This window comes from Mesoplodon densirostris, chromosome 1 (genome assembly GCF_025265405.1).
Source record: "Mesoplodon densirostris isolate mMesDen1 chromosome 1, mMesDen1 primary haplotype, whole genome shotgun sequence".
In the NCBI taxonomy this organism is placed as follows: Eukaryota; Metazoa; Chordata; class Mammalia; order Artiodactyla; family Ziphiidae; genus Mesoplodon; species Mesoplodon densirostris.
Genome location: NC_082661.1, coordinates 167006838 through 167020006, shown reverse-complemented (window position 1 = coordinate 167020006; position 13169 = coordinate 167006838). Strand labels below are relative to the sequence as shown.

At 34.3% G+C, this 13169-nt stretch overlaps 1 protein-coding gene across 3 annotated transcripts in view; it reads left to right on the top strand.

The window, feature by feature from the left end:
• The window catches only part of TBC1D19 (TBC1 domain family member 19), a 165450-nt gene that overhangs the window by 92743 nt on the left and 59538 nt on the right, over positions 1-13169 (top strand). For all 3 annotated transcript variants that reach the window (XM_060091586.1, XM_060091580.1, XM_060091591.1), the window contains 3 exons: positions 18-90; positions 3618-3656; positions 5179-5291. In XM_060091586.1, the coding sequence (XP_059947569.1) occupies positions 18-90; positions 3618-3656; positions 5179-5291 (225 nt within the window). The remainder of the gene's footprint in view (positions 1-17; positions 91-3617; positions 3657-5178; positions 5292-13169) is intronic.

The window sequence follows — 13169 nt, the reverse complement described above, 5'->3', positions numbered from 1 at the left end:
TGTGTTTTATTTTTCAGAAAGAATTCTTTGTGGAACTTGGCTTAACTGCAGGGCAACTTGGTATAGATGACTCTACACAAGTGCCTCCTGGTTAGTATTTCTCCCATATGGCATATACTAAATGAAGATGAGAGTGAGGTTAAGGTTTATCTTGCCATTTCCAAATCAATCTAGTAACTTTTTAATATCTGACAACTAACATGCTTTTTGCCTCTCCTTGGTTACTATTTAGATTTTTGTCTTTTTATTTGAGGGTTTTTAAAATAATTTTGAAAACTCATTAGACAAATGTAAGTCATTTTGTTGGCAAAATTCTAAGAGAATGGCTCAATAAATTTGCATGAATTGGACACACCTAATTAAATTACCACCCAGATCAATAAACTGAAGCCCCTTCCTACCATCTTTCAATCTTTATCCCCTGTGTCAAGGGTAACCACTATTTTTACTGTTCAGGTCTCATCTCTTGCCCCCTCACACTGTCCCTCCCCCTCCTGCTACTCCCATCCCCACTTCCACACACATGTATGTTCTCTCTCTAATCATACTTGAAAAACTGCTGCAAATTTTTCAAGTGTCCAGATTGATGGCTCTGCCTCCTCTAAATCTTCTGCATCATGATCATCACCATCACCATCATCTTTAGAGGATTTCAGCAAATCTTCAAGTTCCTTGTTGGTAAGGGTTTCTCTACGCTTTTCTGTGTGTTCCTCAACATTGTCTTCGATCATGTCAGAGAAGCCTTCCCCACCAAACTCCCCTTGCAACATTCAAAATTCTACTGACTTCTGCATCAGTAGTGGAGAAGCCCCTGAAATCATTGATCACCTCACTCCAGAACTGCCTCCAGCATGCATCGGCGGTCTCAGGCCTTAAGGCAACTACAGCCTCTGCAGGAAGCAAAACTGCACCTGCAGTTGTGAAGCTCTTTCGTAAATCGATAATGCTGCTCAGTCAGGGTTAGCATCAGGGGCAGCACGAAACCTCCTGAAGGCGAGGTAGGTGTTAATTCACCTCAGTACGCTGCTGCAGGAGACAGGAACATCATGTCCACATTCTCGCCAGTGAAGCAGAGAGTGTTGTCAGTTATGAGGAGGACCTTGAATGGCAGCCCCTTCTCTTCATCCCTTTACTTCAGGAATGAAGCAGTGATGGAACCTCTCCAAGAACAAAATGGCCATTGCCCAAGCCTTCTTGTATTGCTAGAACATAGGCAGGCAATTTTTGTTTTTGTTCTTAAGGGCCTGGGGATTGCTTGCTCAGTAGATGAGGCCTGGCTTGATCACGTGACCTGTTGCATTGCCACACAGCACCAGCCTAAGGTGATCTTTCCTTAGGGAAACCCTGAACCCCTGAACCCTGGGGCCTACTTTGCACTCTTATGGATATAAGTACGATTGGACCTCTCCTTCCAGAACAAGCCCATTTCATCACAATTGAAGATTTGCTCTGGAAGGTAGCCTTTCTCTTCTATAAGTTTTTTGAGCTCTTCTGAGAACGCTGAAGCTGCCTTGGCATCAGCCAATGCTGATTCTCCCATGATCTCTAAGTTCTTGAGGCTGTAGCACTTTACATAGTTAGCCAGCCATGCCTTATGAGCCTTAAACTCCTTCATTCTCCTCAACCCCATCACAGTAGTATTCACAGAGGCTAAGTGCTTTTTCACACATCATTTTGCCATGAACAGGGTTATGCTTCTGTGACATGTCTTCCAGCCACATACTTGACGCCTTTGCAAGCATTTTGTCATGAATGAGAGACCATTTTTGCTGTTGTAGGGACATCACAAACACTTCCACAAATTTCAGCTTCTTTCTGCTTTATTTTGCAAGTGCTCAATTTGTTCTTGCTGACCTTATGGCCCACCTTGGCAAGAAATATGCCACTTTTCAAAAGATCTAAGATTTTAATTTTCTTGTTGAAAGATAGCACTTAACGCTCCCTCTCAGCCTTTGAGGGATTGTTTAGCTTTTTTAAAAATTATTATTATTATTATTATTATTAACATCTTTATTGGAGTATAATTGCTTTGCATAGCTTTTGAGGGATTATTTTGACCACTTAATTGCTCTTTAGGAGCCATTTTTTCACAGAAACAAAGGGTGCACACATATAAGTGACAAATAAATGAGACACAAGGTGAATAATCCTCAAACACAAGTGCTGGAGACTGAGGATCCATGAAATGGCGGGAGACTACGGCAGGGTATGCCAGCACATCAGTTCATTCACACAGATTCAGTGTAGTGCTTGGCACACAGCAAATTCAAGTTTTGCTTTTTGGAACTTTCTGGAATTTTTTTTCAAATGTTTTCAATCCGTGGTTGGTTGAATCCACCGACATAGGGGGCTGACTATTATCAATAGTGCTTCGGTGCATATTCTTGTGTAAGTCTCCTGGTGCTCATAGGTATACATTAAGATGCGCACCTGAGAGCGATGTGCTGCTATCATAGGGCGTGCATATATTCAGTGTTAGTAGATGTTGCCAAACAGTTTTCCAAGATGGCTGTACTGATTTACACTCCTACCACCTTTGTATGAGAAGCTCATTTGCTCCATTTCCTTTGCATTTAGAATTGTCAGTCTTTTTCACTTTAGCCATTGTGATGGGTGTGTATTTCATAATGGTTTTAATTGCATTTCTTTGGTGACTGATGTGGTTGGGCATCTTTTCATATGTTTATTGGTCCATTGGATTACCTCTTTTGTAAAGAACCTGTTCACAGCTTCTGCCTATTTGTGTCAGATAGTTGTCTTTTTTAAATTGACTTACCGGGAGTGCTTTACATGTTCTAAGTACAAGTCCTTTGCTGGATATATGTATTGCAAATACAGTCTTCCACTCTGTGACTTACCTTTTCACTCTCAGTGGTATCTTTTGATGAACAGATGTTTCTTGGTTTTAATATGATCTAGTTTAGGAGGTTATTCCCATTATGATTGGTACTTTAAAAACAAATCTTTGTTTCTCCCATACAATCTTTTTTTTTTTTTTTTTTTTTCCTGTACGTGGGCCTCTCACTGTTGTGGCCTCTCCCGTTGCGGAGCACAGGCTCCGGACGTGCAGGCTCAGCAGCCATGGCTCAAGGGCGCAGCCGCTCCACGGCATGTGGGACCCTCCCAGACCGGGGCACGAACCCGTGTCCCCTGCATCGGCAGGCGGACTCTCAACCACTGCACCACCAGGGAAGCCCTCCCATACAATCTTTTTAAATGGCATTTGTATAGTGGGATTTCCTGAATAGTATTAAGGCAAAACAAAACAAAACAATAAGTTTTGTTTTGTTTTGTTTTTAGGGAAAAAAAAGTCAAAGATGAATGGACAAACATTTGTGTTGTGAGAAGATATTCTGTATTATTTTAACAAAGAAAATTAGTTTATCAATCTTTTCTTCTGATTAAATATACCTCCTTTTCATTTCTACAAACTTGAAATAACTTAGAAAAAAGATTTTTCCACATATAAAGATAAATATTCTTATAGTTTCCTGGAGAGCCATTCAGCTTTGAAAATAATTAAAAGCATCAACACCAGAAAAAATTTACATAATATTGTTCTAAATGTGGCTGATTATATTTGTGTCTAATAATTTTATTTATTTTATAATTTTTAGAGCTTTTTGAAAATGAGCATGTACGTATTGGGCAAAAAGGTAAGCTTTTGATTATACTTATTTTAATTTCTGAAAATGAGGTAGTCTCAAGTAAATGTCTGTATCGTATACCCTCAACTGAAATTTAATCTCCAAGAAGCTAAAGACCTAAAAAGGAATAAAATTTAACAATGTAGATAAAACAATGGGAATCTTTATAAAGAGGGGAAATGCATCAATTTGGCTTTATCAATAAATGTCAGATAAAGAAGTACACAGATCGTTCACTAAAAAGGAAATGATAAATGCAGGCACGCATTTCTCAAGGATATTAGCTTAATCCATTCAACAGTAGAATTTCATTTTAAAATCAAAGAGCCAGGTTCTCTCTTTGATGTGCCCACACCCTTCTCATTAGTGTTAATAGGAATATGCTCCTGCATCAGGAGAAAATAATAACTGTCACACTTCCCAGCGACTGTTCACCATGATAGGACTTAATAACTGAAGCAGCTGTTAGCGTTCTAGAGAATAAATTTTCCCCATCTTTTTAAGATTCTTTTCCTTATTTTTATAAATCCTGTTTTGTCTTTGAAATATGAAGTGCAGGTAAGTCTTTGTGTCAGAATAAATCTTCTATGACAATTATATTATCATGTTCTAAACTCCCTAGTTCAATTTTTCAGAATCCTATTTATTTAGAAGACTGCATTTTTATGATTTGATATTTTCATTAAACACAATTGCAAGTTATCATGTGGTCCCTTTGTTTCATTTTCATTTAGTGTAAGATTTTTTTTCTTTTTCTTTTAAGAAGAAAATATAAGAAAACAAAACTGTTTGACAAATATCAGCAGTTGTCTAGTATTTCTTCTTTTGTTTTTATTTTTTTGGTTCTGTTTGTTTGTTTTGGAGGGGGGCTTAATTTCCAGACTTAATAGCTAGTATTTTCATTAACATAAAGATGAAAACAAAAGGATAATATGTTAATTTTGTGAACTTGACTGCTTATGAATAATTTTTGGCCTTTTTAAAAGCTTATCAGATCTTTCTTGTTTTTACTTCTTTAAAAATCCCTCTTTTCTTTTGATTTTGGCAGATAGCTAAAAAGTCATCTAATAGAATGGATATCTACATTCTTTAGAATTCTCAGTCATAACATTTCAAATAGCATACCACTTCCAAATACTAGAACATGCATGACTTAGTAGAATATGCATAAGAAATTTAGGGTTTCTGTAGCTATGACTTCATGTGATCATGAAATCCAAAAATTATTCTATGTATGCATCACAAGTTTCACATCCATGGAGCTATAGTTAAAGCACAGTGAAATCAAGGTACCTACATTAAAAACTTTCACCTGGTGGGGTAGGAGGTGGAGGAGCTTATGGCTTGAAATTTACAGGGCTGTAAATAAGGCCACATCAAAAATCTGAGAGTAAAAGAAGATTGTCAAGATATGATGCAATTATGTTAGACATAAAGATGAAATGTTAGCTTCCCAAAAGATTTTTAAAGATTTCAATGTTATTTCTTACATTATGAGTTTTCTAATGAGATTTTAAAATACTTTTGACAGTTCTATCAGAACAAGATAGTGCTGCTGCTCAACAGTATATCAGACAAGGAAGTCCCACAGCACTGAGAGCTGAATTATGGGCTCTCATTTTGAATATTTCCAGCCAACCTGAGGTAAGAAGAAAAAGGATGGGCCAGATTTGATATTTGTTTTTCAAAGACTTGCATTCAAAGTAGAAATATTTTTTTCTTAGTCTAATATTTATTCTTTTTAATTTTCAAATTCACTGTAGAGTTCTAAGATAAGATTAACATATAATTTAATCACTGTGTGCTTAACATAGATGTTTTTGTTATTAATAATTAGTTGGATAGTGTGAACCTATACATACAACAGAACAGTAAGTAAAATGTTAAGAAGTGGAGTCCACCAATTCAGATCAGTGAAGATGTGTGGTAGAACTGGGAGTTATAAGAGGGAGAAATAAATATGGACAGCTCGATATATGTAAATGACTACTTTGTCCCTACAGTTACTTTCAAAATATGCACGATTTTTATGGGCTTAAAAATTGACAGATTATGTGGGAATGTTATTTTTCTAAGTATAAGAACATCTTATTTTAGGAAATAAAATGAATATGAAGAGAAATCACCAACAGACAGGTAATAGATTCAATAAAGAAACAAGTGTAAGACATTGATTCTTTTTTAAATATTTTGGAGAAATTTTTTTTTTTTTTGCTGAAGCCCACTGATCCTATAAGTCAACTATTTAAAGATTTTAATAAATAGCAAACTAATAGTTCCCTAACCTAGCAGTTAAAAACATGGGTTTTGTTTAGAATCATATGACCTAGTTTCAACTGCTAGCTCCCTCAACTTATTTGAAATAAGTCACTGAGTGAGTTAAGTTTCTTCAAACTGCAACTTACCCATACTTAGATATAGGTAATAATTTTTATATCCCAGTGTGGTTGAAAGAATTAAATGAAATCTGTGTGAGTCTTTTATTAACACAGTACCTGATATAACAGGTCACTATTGATGGTAGCAATAGTAATTACATATTACATGTAATTATGTTATAAATTAATTATAATTTATAATAATGCAGTTTTTAAGAAAATCAAACATTATTAACATATATTATAAAAACTACACCTGTAACCTTTGCAAATTATATATGCATGCTTGTGTGTGTGTGTGTGTGTGTGTGTGTGTGTGTGTGTGTGTGTGAGTGTTTTAAATCTCCCTCTCTGAACAGCACTATCAAAAATCACTTGCTTCCTTTTTGAAAGAATAAACCTTGTGATTTATTTTAGAGCAGTTTTAAACCAAATGATACTACTGATGTTTTGAGGTGACACTTTAAAAGTAACAGTTTACAAAACAGTTTTGAGTGTACGCTGGGCATTTTTTGTGAGTGTATCAACTCTTGTAGAAGAGGTAGTAATTCTTGTCCTGACCTAACTGTGTAGATGACCTACCAACTTCACTGATCAGGAGCTAAGTTAGCAAGTCCTGTCTCTGCAGAGGAACTGACTACTACCATTTCAAAAATAGATTTAGAATTTTTCCAGAAGTGTAGTTGTAGAATAGAAGTAGTAATCCCAGATAATGATTGTATAAAGTTCAAAGGCAGTTTTTACACTTGAATTCGGGAGTTAATAGTTATCTTGATTTTCTATATTCAAAATGGCAAATCTGTAAATAGAAATTAATATTATCAGAAGGCAATTTTGATTTTATTGAATAAAACATTTTCTTTCACTTACACTTATTTTCACTGTAAAAGTGTGACCTGTACAAACTGTAGCGCTTCCAAAATAATTGTTGTAGGTGGTACATTAGAGGGGGGAGGGGGAGAGAGCGAGAGACAGAGAGAGGGAGAATACTTGAAGAATACTTTATCAGAACTTTTTGTTTAATTACTTTTCAGTCACTTAAAATAAGCTATACATACAAATGCATCATAGTTGAGGAGTTAGAGAGATAAATGGAATATTTCAAATTTCACACTCATAAAGCTATTTTTTAAATCTTACCTCAATAGAAAGACTTGGGATTTAATGCTTTAAGTTCCTAGCAGTTAATTTATTTAGTACTTTTACTAGAACATTATTTAACTTTGATTTTTTTCTCTTTTTAAGAAAATATGTGATAAGTTTAAAAGAATTGCTTTTATATATTTTCTTTTCTACAACTCTCTAGATCTCTGGATCAAAATATCCATATTTAGTAAACATTCATATTTAAATTTTCTGCTTAATTTCAGTTTGCTAATTAAAAGTAGAAAATTGTCTTATACTTTGCTCTAGGTTCTTGCTTACTGATAAGATAGCCAAGATGAGTATTAACATTTAAGATTTCCTTTAGTGATTTCACAATAAGGTTCTCCACAACCTGACCTAAAGGTCTGCAATAATGCCTGACCATCCTAGATCTTTCTGGTCAGCTCACCTAGTCTTCCCAGTGCCTGTTTCTGTCCTTCACTCTCCTCAGCCACTTATTTTCAGTCTTAGCAAAAGATCTCACCTTCTCCTAACCATAGAAAACAGAAGTCATCAGAAGGAACTCATTCAAATTCCTTCCACCAAACCTGTAAACTTACTTGCATCAGCACCTCTTCTTGCCTCTACTTTTACATCTAAACCTTGTGCAAGAAAAGTCTATGCTAGATGCTCCTACTTCCTTAATCCCATTAATCACTCAGTCTACCATAGTCTGGCATACACCCCACTACATAACTATAACTGTCCTAGCTAAAGTTACCAAGGAACAGTGGATACATTTTAGTCTTTACATCTACTGCATTTGATACTATTATCTATTCTGCCCTTGAAATAGTCTTGGTCTTTAATTTAGTTCATCCTGTTTTCTTAGTTCTTCTTTCCCTCTTTTTCTTTCTTTTTTTTTAAGTCTGCATTTGGGTTCGCCTGCTAGACCTCAAGTGCTTGTATTTCTCAGAATTCAATTTTGATCCTCTTTTCACCCTGCACATATTCCCTGGACTGTCTCATCCACAGTCACCTTTTCCATAATGGCTTCAACTCTGTTTTCAACCAAACTTTGTCTTAAGCCTAAAACTTTTATTTCCAGTTTCCTGCAGAACTCTAATACATGGTCTGAAAGTGTATCAGACTCATGGTACCTAAAAGAAAAGGTATAATCTTTACCTCTCTCTCTCTCTCTCTCTCTCTCTCTCTCTATATATATATATATATATATATATATATATATATATTTTTTTTTTTTTTTTTTTTTTTTTTTTTTTTTTGGGCGGTACGCGGGCCTCTCACTGTAGTGGCCTCTCCCGTTGCGGAGCACAGGCTCCAGACGCTCAGGCTCAGCGGCCATGGCTCACGGGCCCAGCCACTCAGTGGCATGTGGGATCTTCCCAGACTGGGGCACGAACCCACGTCCCCTGCATCGGCAGGCAGACTCTCAACCACTGCGCCACCAGGGAAGCCCCTTTACCTCAATATATTTGTGGTCATCCAAGAGATGCTGAATTGTCTCTCTTCCCACTATGCTGTTTTCTCCCTGAAAAAAAAAAAAAAAAAGATCTTGTCAGACTTTTGTCTTCTTGAATATTCTACTTTTCTTTCATCTGCAGTTTATTCCATCACCTTTTCTGAGAAGCCTTCCTGACATCTCCTCTACCTTGTCTTCTCCCAACTCCTTCACTGCTCCTCTTACATACTTCCTTCATTTTTCTCCCACCATAACCAGTGCAGGAGGAAAGACCTAAAGACAGAGAAACATATACCATACTTCTTACTTTATTTGGCTGCCTCCCTTTCTAGATTGAGTACCTGAAGACAGGGATTTTTTTCTTCTTCATCATCTGTAAAGTCAGTATCTTGTACAGTGTCTAGAAATGGTCAGCTCATCTAAATGCTTAATGAACAATTAAGTATAAGCTGTTAGGAATGTTCTGTGAGTTCTTTGACTTCCTGAGAGTATATTTCCTTTTTTCTTTAGTTAAAGAGATAGTGTAACTGCATAAAATATAAAATAGATACATATACTAAAATTTAAATATTCTCTGATGCTAAAAATTTGGGCTATTTTGCTTTTCAAATGTTGCTTTTTATAATCATAATTTATTACTGTTAAATATCTATTTTTCCAAAGCTTATACAAAATACTCTTGAAATATCCTATTATATTATTGGTAATTGTTATAGTTTATAAATTCTTGTTTTATAATGTCTTTGGTGTTAGGGTAATGCTGGCCTCATATAGAATGAATTAAGAAGTATTCCCTCTGCTTCTGTCCTCTGAAGGAGATTGTAGAATACTGGCAGAATTTCTTCCTTAAATGTTTGGTAGAATTCACCAACGAGCCCCTCTGGGCCTGGTACTGTCTGTTTTAGACAGTTATTAATTATTAAATCAATTACTTTAATAGATGTAGGCCTATTCCGATTGTCTGTTTCTTCTTGTGTGAGTTTCAGCAAATTCTGTCTTGTTCAAGTAATTGATCCATTTTATCTAGGTTATCAAATTTGTGGGCAGAGAATTTTTCATAATATACCTTTATTTCCTTTTAATGTCCATAGGATCTGTAGTGATGTACCCTCTTTCATTTCTGATTTGGGTAATTTGTGTCCTTTCTCTTTTTTTTTTTTAGTTAGCCTGGCTAAAGTCTCATTAGTTTTATTGATCTTTTCAAAGAACTAGCTTTTTGTTTCAATTATTTTTCTCTATTGATTTCCTGTTTTCAATTTCATTTATTTCTGCTCTAATTCTTATCATTTCTCTTCTTCTGCTTACTTTCAATTTAATTTGTTCTTCTTTTTCTAGTTTCCTAAGGTGGAAACTTAGATTATTGATTTTTAGATCTTTCTTGTTTTCTAATATATGCATGCATTCAATTCTATAAATTTCCATCTAAGTACTGCTTTTACTGCATCCCACAAATTTTGATAAGTTACCTTTTCATTTAGTTCAAAATATTTTTAACTTTCTCTTGAGATTTCTTCTTTGACCCATGTGTTATTTAGAAGTATGTTGTTTAATCTCCCTGTATTTGGGGATTTTCCTGTTATCTTTTTGTTCTTGATTTCTAGTTTAATTCCACTGTGGTCTGAGAACAGACATTATATGATTTCTATTCTTTTAAATTTGTTAAGGCTATGTTTTATGACCCAGAATGTGGTCTATCTTAGTGAATGTTCCATGTGAGTTTGAGAAGCATGTGTATTCTACTGTTATTGGATAAAGTAGTGTACAGGGGTCCATCATATCCAGTTGATTGATGGTGTTGTTGAGTTCAACTTCGACCTTACTGATTTTCTGCCTGCTGAACCTATTTCTGATAGGGAGGTGTTGGAGTTTTATTTCAATTTGAAATGCATGGTTTATTTAATAAATGATGCTGATAACCATCCTTCTGAAAGAAAACTCAGACCTTTGGCTTACCATATATAAAAATAAATTCCATGTAGGTTATAAACATTTAAATTAAAAATATCAATTTTAGAAAAAACTAGAAAAATATTTGTATAAACATGTGATGTAGGAGAGCCTTGCATAAGGGAAGCAAGAAAATCCAAAGCCATAAAGAATTTTTAAAAATTTGTGAATGTATACCATAAACAAAAATCAAATAACACATATTAATTTGAAGAAAAACTATTTGTAACACAAATGACAAAAGGTTAATCCTAATTATCAATAAAGAGCCTGACAAATTAATAAAATAAATGTAATCTAATAGAAAAATATGTTAAGTCATTGAAGTGGAAATTCAAATGACCAGTAAGCATATGAAAGAATGTCAACTTTCTTAGTATTTGGGAAAGTGCAAATTAATACAACAGTAAGATAACCATTTTTCATCCATGGAAAAGTTAAAATGGTGAGGATATAGGTAAACTTTGTGCTCTCATGGGTTGCTGGTGGGAATTTGAATTGATACTTTTTTGGAAAGTAGTTAGGCAATTTGTAGTCCAACTAAAGATATATGTGCGTATGTGTGTGTGTGTGTGTAGATATATGTATGTGTATATATATATATATATATATATATATATATATATATATATATGGCCTTCAGCCTACAATCCTACCTTTGCCAGTTTATCCCATAGATACAAAAGCATATGTGCATGAGGATATTTATTGCAGTATTTGTAGTGACAAACAACTAGAAACAACCTGAGTAGCCATCTATAGGATAAAGGAATGGTTAAATAAGTTGTGATACATATGTAACACAGCTTTAAAAATATTAAAGTGTATGTAGTTATTAAAAAGACATAGAGAGATGACCATGATATACACTAGAAACTGAAAAATAAGTATAGAATGATTCCATTTTACATTAAAAAACAACTAAAACCCTTAAATATGATTATATATTTGTATAAGCATGGAGAAAAATATGGAAGAATACAAATTACAAATAATGTTACAAATACAATACAAATAACATTAGTTTCTTCAGTGTGGTGGCAGGGAAGAAGAAAAGATTATTAACTTTTTCTTTATCCAGCTTTAGATTGTTTCACTTATTTTAATGGTCATATATCAGTTTGTAATTTTAAACTTATTTTATTTTTGAAAAGAGACATAACTCTAAGCATCTTAGCTTTTCCACTGTGTTCCCTAGAAGACATTAAAGTATAATACTATGCCCTTCGCCAGTTGTCAAGGATTGGTATTTGAATTAGGTGCTGTTCCTGCCTTTAAAAATGTTTTTTTTATTCTAGCCAGAGAGATGGATTTAATAAATACAATAGAAGGTAAATAAAATAGTAAAATAATTTTGCTTTAGGTAAGAAATCAAAACAACATGAATGAGAACAAAGTAAGGCTTTTTAATTAAAATTAAAATGACTAAAAATAGCCAGTAAATCCCCAGATTATCTTTATGCAAAGAGCACTTTGCCTCAAATCAGAGAACTGTGTATTAAGCATCTTTCAAGACAAAGAAATAGTGTTTCAGGAAACATAGGGTTGGACACCACCCTGCCAAGGCAGCTGCATGCAACAGATATTCTTCTTTGTCCCAGACGGACCTGTCCCACAACTCTTATTTGAGGGAATGTCTTCAGAAAGAATCACGTAGACTGGGGTGTACTGATGGAGCCAAGCAGTATTTGGATATGGGTGGAAACCAGGGCTAAAATGCCCAAGACATGGATGGAGGGATTTGGAGGAACACAGGGATCAGCTGAAGTAGTGAGATGATATTTCCATCTCTCTTTAACACAACTACTATCCATTTAGTCTTAACCTTTTTTTTAACCTTTATTATTTATTATGAACACCCCGACCAACTATTACCCTGATGCTTAACTGGATTATGTCTTATGTCCCTCCTCCCTCTCTCCCATCCCCTGTCTTTTCTTCTTTTTCCTTTCCTCCCCTTTTCTCTTCTTCCTATCTTTCCTCTCTTCCTTCTTATTTCTTATTCTCTATTAAATTAAACATTAGCCAAATCTTATCACTGTTTAGAGTTAGATTTTCTAATATAATACCATATTCTCTTATTTTTTTACAACTGATTTTTTTGCTATTACAATTTTTAAAAATTTTTATTTTATATTGGAGTATCATTGATTATCAGTGTGTTAGTTTCAGGTGTACAGCAAAGTGATTCAGTTATACATATACATGTATCTATTCTTTTTCAAATTCTTTTCCCATTTAGGTTATTACAGACTATTGAGCAGAGTTCCCTGTGCTATAACTGATTTTTATTTACTTTTTTAAAAACCTGGACTCAGATGTAAAGAAAAGTACACTGCTGATTCTATTGATCAATGTCATTAAAAGTCCTAAACCCTTATTATTTTCCATTAGCCAGATGAGATGAGAGTGTTTCTCATTATCTCTTGGAAATTTATATATCTTCTCAAGCTGTGCTTAAATCATGTACAGGTTAACTGCATAGGATTCTGTATAGTTATAATCATTATATTTTGAACTAAAAAATGAATAATAAAGGATTTTTCGTCTAATAAAAAAAACCTGATTTTTTTCATATGCTCTATGATTACTTTTACTACCAGGGCTGATTTAGTATGTTTAAACTTT